Source organism: Lissotriton helveticus, chromosome 6, assembly GCF_964261635.1.
Source record: "Lissotriton helveticus chromosome 6, aLisHel1.1, whole genome shotgun sequence".
NCBI lineage: Eukaryota > Metazoa > Chordata > Amphibia > Caudata > Salamandridae > Lissotriton > Lissotriton helveticus.
In genome coordinates, this window is record NC_136067.1 from 427,794,357 (window position 1) to 427,809,144 (window position 14,788).

The following is a 14,788-nucleotide window of genomic DNA, read 5'->3' on the forward strand; positions in this document are numbered from 1 at the left end:
TCCACGACATCTACGCGACAATTTACCCTATGGCCAGTTCCTTCGCCTTAGGCGTAATTGCAGCGCTATCCAAGACTTTAAAACCCAAGCAGCTGATTTGAAAACTAAGCTCAGTAACAGGAACTATCCTAGCAAGGTAGTCAACAAGGGTTTTAAGAGAGCACGGAACAACAACCGAGATGCCCTTTTGGAAACTACAGCAGAAAAAGAACAAGACCAACGCCCGATTTGTGTCACAACGTACAACACCAATTCGAACCAGATCACAAAAATTGTGAACAGACACTGGAAAATTTTGAATTGCGGGAAACTAGATTTCCCAAAACCTATGTTTGCACACAGGCGTGGTAAGAACCTGAAGGATCTGCTGGTCCACACGAGACCTAAACAACTCACTAACGAGAGACCCTCTGCTATTTCAACCATTGGAGGGCATCACCCATGTGGCTCGTGCACATCTTGTCAATATACAAGAAAAAGTCGTAATATAACTTTTTCCAACAAATCTACATGGGAACAACGTTCCTTTACCAACTGCAACAGCCGGAACTTGGTCTATTTGATCACCTGCCCATGTAAGAAAGAGTACATTGGCATGACCACACGACCGGTCAAGATACGAATGGGCGAACATCGCAGCAACGTACGTTGCAAAAAAACTACCACAAGAATGGCCACCCACTATGCCACAATGGGTCACAGTATAGACGACCTGCAATGGACAGTCATAGAAGCCTACGGGAGTGATAAGGACCTTCTTGCGAAAGAGCAACGTTGGGTCTATCGCTTGGGCACGCATCTCACAGGATTAAATGATGATATTCCTTGGTCGCAATTTAAGGCATGATTAAAACCTATGCTTGTTCACAGTTCGGGACCTTAATACAGTACCAATATAAAACTTAACACCATCGTGTCCCACCAGCAATCACAGTAACCTGCAAGGTGGTCCTGGCCGACATGACGTGTAAATATGTATGATAATCTCGAATTTTTATTTTATTTTATTTATTTTTTCTTAAACTGTGTGCAAAAAATAAGAGTTATTCCCTCTGAACAGCTGTAACCTAATAAGAGCCTCTTCATTTTTCTACCCATTAATAAGAGGAACATCATTTGAGAATTTGTGTCTTCACCTGTGTACAAACTTTGCCTGCATAGACAGTTGTTAAATTGCACATGTTCCGCTTTAACAATGATTTATGCGGATCTCCTGATGCGTCCCTCCGTGTGTCCATTAGCAAGAATCTCCCCTGGCTCCTGACGAGCAGCGCGGAGGAACACCTCTCTCCCGCGCATGCGCGACAAGATAGTCACTATGCAGCACTACTGCGCATGCGCGGAGTGTATACACTTCACCGCGCAGGCGCATTTGTCGACTTACACGCAGATACAAGCATCAGAGCGGACTTAGGGTGTATCCTAGCATCCTATCCACACCCTCCGCCTACTACTACCTACCGTAAGAGAAATGCAACCGATCCTTGCTAATATCTACCCCAGTCCAGCCGACCTCGGACATTTAACAATGGCCGCTCTGGTCACACGTCTCTACTACTCAACCGAACACGCACATCGGTTTCGAGTTAATCAATTAAGGCTCTGTTAACAAGCCTCTGCCTCACTATATAAGACCCGCCCCGCCCTGGCTTACCATTACCACGGAAGCCACTGACGAAGGAGGAAGCACTGAGGTGTGGGGGTTGAGTAAGTACGGCATAGCCGACAGTCCTGACCTGGAATACACTACCCTAATCCATTCAGTGTAAATAGCTAATCTGGGTCCTGGCATTATTTCTCCATTTCTCCCCACAGTTGGACCCTCTATACCCTTCGCCCAGCTTGGCTCATGGGGCATTGTCTCATCATTCAATAAGTATGTATCAAAATTGAATAAGCATCTCACTGCTAGTTTCTGATGCTTTATATTGGTGTGTGTGTGTATGTATATTTTTATGTGTGTTTATTCCTTCCCATTTTCACCCTGTGTAGTCACCTGGCCCTTCCGGGAAATCCTTGGCCTGCCAGGCAATAAGCGCATGAATGTTTTTCTCCACAGTTCTATATATTTTTTCTTTTCATATTCGGCTAACCTGGTCCTCCCAAGAAATCTTTGGCGTGACATGTAACAGCCTAAAGTGTGTTTTCTTCCCCTATGTGTATTTTCATTCCTTACAGGTTTTCATTAGTAAAGCGCATTGGGATCCGCGCTCTTTCTAAAATCCTGTGTTCTTATCCTTGCAGGCTTACATCATCAGTATTACTGACCGAGCTTTTTTCACGTGTATTTAAATTATTTATACACATTGATCAAACACAACACTCTCTATCTGTGGGAGCGCATTAGTGAGTGACAGGGGGATCTATACAACCCGGTCCTGACGAAGGGGCATGTCGCCCCGAAACATGTTGACCCACACAGGAGAGCAAGACTAGTAACCCGATCTTGCACTCCGCCTCACCCCTTTTAACGATACCAGCCAGTGCCTATTAAATAATTTTTTCTAAACACCAGGCCAGGTATCTTTTAATTTTAATTTCACTGTTTATCACTTCTGACCTCACTGACACTCACTCCATCATCACTCACATAGTACTCACAATTAAAAGGTGCTCCGGCGTAGCCGCTTGTCGCAGCACTGCCCCGTCCCGCAGCGGGGGCGGGAAGACCCCGATGATGAAGCATGACACCAAGGGCCCTTTTGGTGTGTGAGGGGTATTTTAACACACTGAGTGTATTCCAACACCATCGGAATATGTATTGTATATTTGTTTCAGGTGGTCTCTGTTGATTATTTAAGCGTTCATAAGAGGAGGATTAGCCCACCGCGGTGCCTTGTTGCACCACCTCTTCACTCCCTTTTTTGATATTTTTGAGTTTTGAGACAGCGCGCAGCTGTGGGAGTTCTACCGCTCCATTTAGAGCCTACCAGAACTTCTGGCCCTTAGTAGAACAGCCAACTCGGTTTTTTCTACTTTTTCTTTCTTTTTCACCCCTTCCCTACACACATAGTCTCAACCTTCCACGCACACACACCTAATATACATACTTCTTACCAGCCTCGATGGAGGAAGCTGGAGGCCTCGCATTTGACGATGAGGAGGTCGATAGGATCCTAGCAAACCTACGCCCATTCGAAGGGCTGAGCAACACTGAACCGGGCATCAATGAAGGTGACTGGGACGAGTTGGCAGCCCTGAGGAGAACGCAAATAAAGACAGCCCTGCACGGCCTACTCATGTCCGAATATTTGAAATCAAAAACGGCCCCTCCTGGCCTAATAGTGAAAAATGAACCATTTATCTTCACGCACGATCTAGAATTTAAGAGGGATTGGTCTCTTATAAGGTGGAAGTGTACTAGGGACTGGCTAGTCCTTATAGTAAAAACTGCAACCAAACTAACACAAGAACTCAAGATTGAGATAACCCAGTTAGAAGTGAAGATAAAAAGTTACCTATCCCCAGCCGCTCTGAAAAAAAGACTGGAGGAACTAAATCAAGAAATGACAGAATTTGAGTGCACCCTCAAAAAGAATAAGTATAAAAAACACAAAAAAGACACAGAGAACTTTACGCATGAACGTATTTACCCGTACATTAAAAAAGATCATGTATCCAAAAATCAGAACAATGACCAGGACACTGACATGTCGGATACTAGCTCCAACGGATCAAACTCCAGTAGGAACAGCAACCAGAGCACACGAGGAGGAACACAATTCTCTGGCAGAGGCTACCCACGAGGTGGAAGAGGTTGGGGCCCATATCAAGGACCACCTCCCTTCATGCAAGGACCTCCCGGCTTCATGCAATATCCACCAGGGCCTGTCTTCATGGGGAATCAATTCCCACCGTGGGACCAACAAATGCCCCCTTTTAACCACTATGGCCAACCGCCTTTTTTAGGCCAGCGCCAAGGAACAAGAAAGGGCCGCAACCGGAAAGGTACACAGGTACACTGGAATCAACAGCCAGCCCAACCCCTAGGGGTATCAACCCGGAGTCAAACAGCGTCAACCAGTCGAGGAACTTAGTAGTAAACTTGTCTGACCATTTACTAACGGAAGCTCAGGAGAATGTCCTAAGTAAGGGCTTGGGCTTCGTCCCTACCCATAAAATGGATAAATTCAAACTCTGCCAAGAGATGAAAGAGTTTACGCGAAAACTTAAGCTAAAAGCTTTTTTTCAGGACTCTAACAATGAAACGAATGTCCAAACAGATACAGGCCTGAAAAACAAATCCTCTTTCACACCTCTAGACTCTACGTTACCGGTTGAACTGTTAACCTTCGAAAAGGCAGTTATGGCAGATCTGGAGAAGCTAACCACTGACGGTGGGGATGTCTTTAACAACACCTCCACAGCTGAGAGAACGGCCCTGCATGAACTGGCAAATGATGAAACTATTGTAATTAAGCCTGCCGACAAGGGCGGAGCGACGGTGATACAAACGTATACCAACTATGATAGGGAGTGTAGGAAACTACTTGAGGACAGACGCAATTATCAAATACTGAGGGAAGACCCGACTGAAGAAGTCAGGATCTGTATCCTCATAATGATTGAGGAAGCAATGGCACACGACTGGCTCACAAAACAAGAGAGCGATTTTCTGATTCAAAAGAATCCAAAAACTCCTTATTTCTACACCATCCCCAAGATTCATAAGGACGCCCCATATCCACCTGGGCGCCCTATAGTATCGGGAATCCAATCAATCCTTGAACCCTTATCAAAATTTGCGGACGCTTTCCTTAGACCAATAGTACAGAAGACAAGTACTTATCTAAAAGACACGAAAGCAGTCCTACAGTTGGTAAAAGAGATACCTTTTGACCCCGAACACGACCTCCTGTTGGGACTGGATGTAGAGAGTCTCTACACGAGTCTCCCCCACCGAGAGACTCTAGAAATTATTGAGGAAGTCCTGTTCTCAACCCCATGGGCGTACCACACCCCGAGGCAAGTGGTCCTTGAATGCATCTCCATGACCCTAAAAAAGAATTTCTTCATGTATGAAAACACATACTACCTACAAAAACACGGCACGAGTATGGGCAGCACCTGTGCGCCGAGCCTAGCAGGGCTCTATGTGCACCATCTCGAAGCCACCAGAATCCTGAACGACCAGAACCCCTATAAGAACCATGTGGTCGCATGGAAAAGATACATAGATGACGTGTTAGTCATCTGGAGGGGTGATCAAGACTCTGTGGTTCAATTCATGACTTGGCTGAACCAACAAGATCGGTTCCTCAAGTTCACCCACACAGCCTCTAATGAAAACCTAGTTTTTCTTGATTTGAATATCTACCCCTCTAATGGCAAACTAGAGACATGTACTCATTTCAAGCCCACGGCTAAAAACAGTCTGTTGCTATATAGCAGCTTCCATCCACGACATCTACGCGACAATTTACCCTATGGCCAGTTCCTTCGCCTTAGGCGTAATTGCAGCGCTATCCAAGACTTTAAAACCCAAGCAGCTGATTTGAAAACTAAGCTCAGTAACAGGAACTATCCTAGCAAGGTAGTCAACAAGGGTTTTAAGAGAGCACGGAACAACAACCGAGATGCCCTTTTGGAAACTACAGCAGAAAAAGAACAAGACCAACGCCCGATTTGTGTCACAACGTACAACACCAATTCGAACCAGATCACAAAAATTGTGAACAGACACTGGAAAATTTTGAATTGCGGGAAACTAGATTTCCCAAAACCTATGTTTGCACACAGGCGTGGTAAGAACCTGAAGGATCTGCTGGTCCACACGAGACCTAAACAACTCACTAACGAGAGACCCTCTGCTATTTCAACCATTGGAGGGCATCACCCATGTGGCTCGTGCACATCTTGTCAATATACAAGAAAAAGTCGTAATATAACTTTTTCCAACAAATCTACATGGGAACAACGTTCCTTTACCAACTGCAACAGCCGGAACTTGGTCTATTTGATCACCTGCCCATGTAAGAAAGAGTACATTGGCATGACCACACGACCGGTCAAGATACGAATGGGCGAACATCGCAGCAACGTACGTTGCAAAAAAACTACCACAAGAATGGCCACCCACTATGCCACAATGGGTCACAGTATAGACGACCTGCAATGGACAGTCATAGAAGCCTACGGGAGTGATAAGGACCTTCTTGCGAAAGAGCAACGTTGGGTCTATCGCTTGGGCACGCATCTCACAGGATTAAATGATGATATTCCTTGGTCGCAATTTAAGGCATGATTAAAACCTATGCTTGTTCACAGTTCGGGACCTTAATACAGTACCAATATAAAACTTAACACCATCGTGTCCCACCAGCAATCACAGTAACCTGCAAGGTGGTCCTGGCCGACATGACGTGTAAATATGTATGATAATCTCGAATTTTTATTTTATTTTATTTATTTTTTCTTAAACTGTGTGCAAAAAATAAGAGTTATTCCCTCTGAACAGCTGTAACCTAATAAGAGCCTCTTCATTTTTCTACCCATTAATAAGAGGAACATCATTTGAGAATTTGTGTCTTCACCTGTGTACAAACTTTGCCTGCATAGACAGTTGTTAAATTGCACATGTTCCGCTTTAACAATGATTTATGCGGATCTCCTGATGCGTCCCTCCGTGTGTCCATTAGCAAGAATCTCCCCTGGCTCCTGACGAGCAGCGCGGAGGAACACCTCTCTCCCGCGCATGCGCGACAAGATAGTCACTATGCAGCACTACTGCGCATGCGCGGAGTGTATACACTTCACCGCGCAGGCGCATTTGTCGACTTACACGCAGATACAAGCATCAGAGCGGACTTAGGGTGTATCCTAGCATCCTATCCACACCCTCCGCCTACTACTACCTACCGTAAGAGAAATGCAACCGATCCTTGCTAATATCTACCCCAGTCCAGCCGACCTCGGACATTTAACAATGGCCGCTCTGGTCACACGTCTCTACTACTCAACCGAACACGCACATCGGTTTCGAGTTAATCAATTAAGGCTCTGTTAACAAGCCTCTGCCTCACTATATAAGACCCGCCCCGCCCTGGCTTACCATTACCACGGAAGCCACTGACGAAGGAGGAAGCACTGAGGTGTGGGGGTTGAGTAAGTACGGCATAGCCGACAGTCCTGACCTGGAATACACTACCCTAATCCATTCAGTGTAAATAGCTAATCTGGGTCCTGGCATTATTTCTCCATTTCTCCCCACAGTTGGACCCTCTATACCCTTCGCCCAGCTTGGCTCATGGGGCATTGTCTCATCATTCAATAAGTATGTATCAAAATTGAATAAGCATCTCACTGCTAGTTTCTGATGCTTTATATTGGTGTGTGTGTGTATGTATATTTTTATGTGTGTTTATTCCTTCCCATTTTCACCCTGTGTAGTCACCTGGCCCTTCCGGGAAATCCTTGGCCTGCCAGGCAATAAGCGCATGAATGTTTTTCTCCACAGTTCTATATATTTTTTCTTTTCATATTCGGCTAACCTGGTCCTCCCAAGAAATCTTTGGCGTGACATGTAACAGCCTAAAGTGTGTTTTCTTCCCCTATGTGTATTTTCATTCCTTACAGGTTTTCATTAGTAAAGCGCATTGGGATCCGCGCTCTTTCTAAAATCCTGTGTTCTTATCCTTGCAGGCTTACATCATCAGTATTACTGACCGAGCTTTTTTCACGTGTATTTAAATTATTTATACACATTGATCAAACACAACACTCTCTATCTGTGGGAGCGCATTAGTGAGTGACAGGGGGATCTATACAACCCGGTCCTGACGAAGGGGCATGTCGCCCCGAAACATGTTGACCCACACAGGAGAGCAAGACTAGTAACCCGATCTTGCACTCCGCCTCACCCCTTTTAACGATACCAGCCAGTGCCTATTAAATAATTTTTTCTAAACACCAGGCCAGGTATCTTTTAATTTTAATTTCACTGTTTATCACTTCTGACCTCACTGACACTCACTCCATCATCACTCACATAGTACTCACAATTAAAAGGTGCTCCGGCGTAGCCGCTTGTCGCAGCACTGCCCCGTCCCGCAGCGGGGGCGGGAAGACCCCGATGATGAAGCATGACACCAAGGGCCCTTTTGGTGTGTGAGGGGTATTTTAACACACTGAGTGTATTCCAACACCATCGGAATATGTATTGTATATTTGTTTCAGGTGGTCTCTGTTGATTATTTAAGCGTTCATAAGAGGAGGATTAGCCCACCGCGGTGCCTTGTTGCACCACCTCTTCACTCCCTTTTTTGATATTTTTGATTTATTACGTACGAACAGGCGGAAGAGAGCTTTGGCCTTGGGCAGGGCCAATTCCTACACTATCCGGGACTCCAGGAGGTGGTGAAGATCACCTGGCCACAGTACCCGGACATTCCACCTCTGACACAAACTGTAGATATCCTGCTCAAGTGTGGTGCCGGTCGCAAATTAATCTCTCTCCTCTATAAAGCTATGAAACAGGATTCCGCCCCCCCTGGTACCGCCGTCCAGGGCTGCCTGGGAGAGGGATCTAGCCGTTCAGCTGGATGAGAAGCAATGGGCACACATAGGCTCTCTCACACGCACTTTGTCTTGTAATGCCAGATTTAAACTAACGCACTTTAACTTCTTGCATTGCACCTACCTAACCCCTGTATCCTTAAACTTCATTTCATGTGACAGGGGGAATAGATGCTCTAGATGTGGCGCGGAGAAAGCGGGCTTTATACACTTGGCCTGGAAGTGTTCGGTGGTCAGGCAGTATTGGGCGGAGGTGGTGGGCGGGATTACTGCGGCCACTGATCTTCGGGTGAAGCCGGAATTCTTGAGTTGTCTACTTGCATCGGTTCGAAAGGCCAAGAAAAGGAAACTCCCATATAAGCTCCTACAATTAATGCTAGTGCAAGCTAGGCGCAGGGTAGTTATAATTTGGATGGGGCAGAGGGGCCCGGAAATGCCCATCTTGCTCAAAGATGTCCTAGAGTGGTCCCTAGCCGAAGAAGCCCATATGAAACTCACCCATAGGGACGAGAAGCTACAAATGGACCTAATAGTTTGACGTGAAATGTGCACCTCTGGGTTGACGGAGGGGGAGCCTTCCACCCAGGATACACCTGTGACAGCGTGTAAAGTGGGTCAAATGTAGACAACGGCCCAAACTATGATGAGGAGCGAGAGGATCGATCCCAGTAATATGCACCCTGAGAGTCAGTGGTATATCCCATGCTTCTTCCTTACTGTATTATCCTTACGAACAACTATGTTCCCCCATTATGCCTTTTTGCCCCCAATGCTACCGCCTGTACCACGTATCACTAAAAGTATCAACGGTATGCCTCCATATGCTTTATCATTGTCAATTTGTTTTTGCATTTGTAAAATGAAAAATAAAGTTAAAAAAAAGCTAAAGCATGGGTGCCACCATTGTAAAAAAAAAATAGGAAAAAGAAAGGCATGCGGCTGCATTCGGCCAGCATATAACAAAACAAAAGCGCAGCCGCTATTCTTGCCGAGGCGTGCAGTGCTGGATAAATGTTTAAAAAAAGTGTTAAGGGACAAACCTATTTAAGAAAATAGTGACCGGAGGCTGTAATGAAAGCCCTCTGCATTCTGGCCATCATTTGTTTGGGTAGCACTTATTAGGACTACAGCATGTCTCGAAGAGACGGAGCAAGCCCTGCCTAGGTGAGACCTAAAAACTCTGACCGTTCATAGTTTAACTCGGATACTGAAATTGACAAAGAGCCAGCAAATAATGACTGCATTATTTTACTGATGTTTATATTGGGGACAACTTCTTTGACTGGACCTTTATCACAATATCTTTCAGAGATTCATGGTGACCATTTGACTATGGTATATCTGACACGACGATTACCATTGTCAAAGAGAAAAGGTTTAATCCTACCATGCAACAGCTAGTATCCCTCAACACTGAATCGTTGTGTGTCATTATCTCCAAGGCTGCTAATCTGGAGGAGAGAAGAACCATTTTTGATTAGTTGATAATGGGTTGTGATGAGCTTGGTAGTTCCTGAGAATGCCTCTCTGTAAAGAACAGTCATATCAAAGTTACCAGTACGCAGGCGACCTGTTCCCAAAGTGTTGCAAATTTTTGTGTGCTATTTTTGTAGGCTGATTTTTATGCTGGTCAGTTGCACTTTTTTAAATATGCATACTAAGGTCGGCATGGTATCGGTATTTTTACGTCTGGCGTTAGCCAAGACCTTTTGATTGTACTAAAATTATATATACTATATTTAGTTACAAGTGCTTTTAGCTAAACCGCTTCATCCATTGGTCCGTTGATGTCTCATTCACATTTTTCTTCTGCCCTATACAGCAGGGGGCAGTGGGTAAGCCCACTTCAGCCATAGGCTAACTTCACCGTCAGTGATTGCCTTCTGCTGTTTTAGTTTTAGTACATCCACATACAAAGTAGTTCCCTTTAGTGGCAGACGAGAACAGAAATGTGTGATTTGTGGGACCAAAATCTATTTTTGCCTTCCGCTGAATTTTTTTAAATATATTGGTTAAGAACAGATAACTCCCCCAATAACAAAGTTTTACTAAACAAACATTGGCGAAGGCTTTTAAAATGCTGGCAACCAAAGCCCAACCTGTTGGCTTTGTCAATTCTTGTTGTATTTGTAAGGTTATGATTCGTGAGGTTTTAGAATCTCTTACCCTATGGGAAGTTATTTTGTGGTTAACTTCACACAGAACAAGGACTTGTATAGAATTTCTTGATGTCTGGATACCACATGTTGAAGGTTTGCTGCAGGGAGAGAGCTATATAAAACGGTCAGTTTAAAACTGATTATTACATGTCAATACTGTTTAATCAAAAGAACATTTACCATTTGAACAGATTTTGAAGAAACATCACAATGATTAACAATAGCTACCCAAGGACTATACCATTTAAAAATTTTTTTTTTAGCAAATTTGAAAAACATTAATATTGTTGCATGGTTTAGTTTTGAAAAAACATTTAAAGTATCATTTTAGTTAAAAACAAATAAATCATTATTTTCTCTTCCCCTAAAGATCAAGCATTTTTACAAAGAACACTTGCACTTGGATGATGAAATCCGCTATATTATTGACGGAAGTGGGTATTTCGATGTCAGAGACAAAAATGACAAATGGATTCGAATCGCCATGGAGAAAGGCGATATGATAACTCTCCCTGCAGGCATTTATCATCGGTTTACATTGGATGAAAAGGTATATATACAAGTCTTTCAGAAGTGGGCCAGATTCACAAAGATTTTTGTTATGGGTAGATGTGCCTTACTCTTGTATTTGTCATGGCTTATTCTGAATTTTACAAGAACTCCTAACTTCTAAGCCTGATTCATTAAGTTAAATCCATCGATGGAGATCTCCACATATATAGATTTAGGCATATGCCTTGGCATTAATCTCTGGCCCCATGCAGTTCAATCACAACAAGTTGTGATTTAGAAAATTTACATCTAGTAGTAGGAATACATTGCCCCACCCCTTTGATTGACGAAGTGGGAATGCGTATGTAAAATTCTGTGAGTTACTTTCTGGTTTTATTTTAGGTGTACATCAAAGGCTTGTTCTACAAAATTTGCGCAATTTGTATTTGCATATATACGTGAAATTTTGGACATTTACACAATTATGCATCATCATCATCATCACAATCTTCATTCGGTTGATCAAAGCAACCATAAAAGAACAGAGTGCATTACAATAACCTCATCATGTAAATAAGACACATAAAAATAGCATAAAAAGTAGAATAAAAACAGGGCAAAAACACAATGTCGAGTACATACACGTTTATCAATCAGGCCTCAAACGTCTAAATGCCAAAGCTGCATGTAAAAAAAAACTCTTCACAGTGGATAATACGTGAGCATTGGGGGGAAATTGTAAGTACAAAAGGGTTGGATGAACTTGATTAAGAGTCAAAATCCTTAACAATGTTAGCAAAGATCTCTTTCAAGGCCACAAATGGTGATGACAAAATATAACAAAATGAAGTGTGGCCTGCGGAGACTTGTTGTTGCAGCCACATGGCAACCTGTATTCATAATCAACACAGCCACTAGGAGTGGCCAATAGATCGTGTAATTGGTTAAAATGAAACCTGGTCAAGAGAAACTGGTCTCGCCTACAAGTAACCTGCACCATATACTGCTCCATTCCCTGAACAGACTTAAAAATCATATGGCCCCTCACTAGGTATTTCATCAATTTGACCCCTTCTCTGATTGACATTGCCCGCTCAAGGTACAATTATTTTATGCCTTGTAAATTGCGTGGCTTCAGGGAATGAGGGGTCAAATATTTGCTCTCAGGGCCATAAATGTAGATTTAATATAGGCAATCCAGGGAATTCTAGAAGCACAATCCGCTACCAAACAGTCAGAAAGGATCCATCTATTGAGCATGAAATGCTGACTGGTCCCAACTTTTACCCAGCAGAGCAGTGGTCTGAGAGCCACTCAGTCCACAAGAAATCTAACATCAGGCTCAGGATGTACAGACCAAGCTGTGGTGCATTGTGGGACTTGAACCAATAGTCTTAAAAATTAGCTTTCTTTTTTTGATAAACAGATTTTTATTGTTTTCAAACACATAAACCACATGAAACATGTCCGCAAATGCACGGAAATCCTCAAGACAATTACAATCATGTAGGCAATGCATCTCGCGAACACAAACCCCATAAAAAGTACACGGGTAAGATATGGGTCGCACACCAGTCTAGTCCCCTGCACCACCTCCCAAGGTCAGGCGGATCAGGACACTTCCAAGCCGCCGCTATGTTTCGTTTGGCTACAATCATAGCTGTATTAAAGAAGAACTTCTCAGCTCTGGACCCGTCCAGCCCAACCGTGATCCCGAGTACTGAGCGATGGGGTTCATGGGGAACCTCCCAACCCATCACCTCTGTGAGTTCCGCTTCGATAGCCCCCCCAGAATTGCCCCAGGCGGGGGCACAACCAAACCACATGAAAGAAGTCTGCCGGGGCATGAGTGCATCCCACACATGAGGCGTCCGTGCGCAGGCTTGCTCGATTAAGGCGTAAGGGAGTGACGTACGCAGCGTGCTAGCAGTACAACTGAACCAACTTAAGTTTGGCGGAAGCGGTGACTGTCCCGGGGGCCAAAAGAGCATTGCACCAGTACACCTCATTGAGAGGGCCCACTCATTCCACCCACTGTTCAATCAACTTCTCCAAGGAGGTGGGGGTGTTATTGACCAAGGAGCGGTATATGCAGGAATGCCCACTGTGCCTAAGTCTCCTATCATTGTCTGGGCCTCAGTGGGGCTAAATTCGGGGAGCCTCGTGTCATCCCTGATGTGCGTGTGGAGGGCATGTCGCAGCTGCAGGTACTTGTAGAATTGGGACGTATGTAAGGAGTAGCAAGTTTGGAGCTCTTGAAAGAAAAGCATATGTCCTTTAGCCCATACATCCCCCAGCTGTGAGATGCCGATAAGGTCCCATGTTTTAAATCCCTGTAGCTCACTAACCTCCTGGAGCCAGGCCCCTTGCCAAAGGGGCCTACATTGGGTCAGCTTTCGCGCCCAACCAGTGTGGCGCAGCAAGGCCCGCCAGGCCAATAGGACGGAGCGTGTCACATCCGGCAGTCTGGATGGAATGGGCCCCCCATACATCATAGCTTGGATTTGGGGAAAACCCAACTCCTTCATCTCAAGCCTGTAGGCCGGGTCCGCCCAACCCCCATTGAACCAGTCGTGGACCACCAAGAGACGTACAGCCAAAAAGAAGAGATATAGATGTGTCAACCCCATGCCACCGTCAAAGGAGGGATACCGGCATGCGGACAAAGCAAGGTGTGCCCTCCCTTCGCTCCAAAAGAACTTGGTAGCTAAACTGTCTAGTTCCCGGAACCAGTTCCTATGAAAGCAGAAGGGGACATTTTGAAGGACATAAAGAAACCTGGGTAGGATCATCATTTTAAACAAAGCCACCCTCCCCAGGGGGTTCAGAGGTAACGATTTCCACTTGTGGAGGTCTTCCTTTGCCTTCTTAACCAATGAAGCCACATTGAGGGACCAGCCCAGCTCGGGAAGGAGGGTAATCCATGTCCCCAAATATTTAAAGGATTGACGCCGAAGTGGTATGGTGGACTGCCAATCAATGCAATCCCTTGATAAATGAAGAGGGACCAGAACTGATTTCCCATGGTTCAGCCTCAAACCTGAGGCCTGCTCAAAAGACTGTAAGATCTGGAGGCAATGTGGTCCCGAGGAAGCTGGTTCAGCCAGGAAGACCAGGACGTTGTCTCCATATAAAGCAATCTTGTCAGTTTCCGTACTAGGCCATTCCCATCCACGGATACGATCCTCAGCCCGCTTTAGGGAAGCCAAAGGCTCCATCGCCAGGGCAAAGAGCAATGGGGAAAGAGGGCAACCCTGCCTAGTGCCCCTGGAAATGGGAAAGGCCTCAGACAGCACTCCGTTAACCAGCACCCGCGCTCTCGGATGGGCATAGAGAACTTGAACCAGTGCTCTGAATTTCAGCCGAAAACCCATCTCGGCCGCACACCTTGTAAGTATGTTCAGTCTACCGAATCAAACGCTTTTTCAAAATCTATGGACAGGAGTGCTAAGTACGGGGTAAGCAAGTGCCGGTGGCTAGAGCCAGCTGCAGCCTCCGAAGGCAATGTTGGGTCCCATGCTGGGGCTTGAACCCACATTGGTCCGGGTGGACGAACAGGGCTAAGTAGGGCTTTAAGCGCTGACCCAGAATGGTGGCATACAGCTTAATTTCGGTATTGATGA

At 45.0% G+C, this 14,788-nt stretch overlaps 1 protein-coding gene across 1 annotated transcript in view; it reads left to right on the plus strand.

Moving 5' to 3' along the window:
* The window catches only part of ADI1 (acireductone dioxygenase 1), a 113,050-nt gene that overhangs the window by 66,495 nt on the left and 31,767 nt on the right, over window positions 1-14,788 (plus strand). Inside the window, exon 3 of the mRNA XM_078647873.1 lies at window positions 11,044-11,223. Coding sequence (XP_078503999.1) covers window positions 11,044-11,223 — 180 coding nt within the window. The remainder of the gene's footprint in view (window positions 1-11,043; window positions 11,224-14,788) is intronic.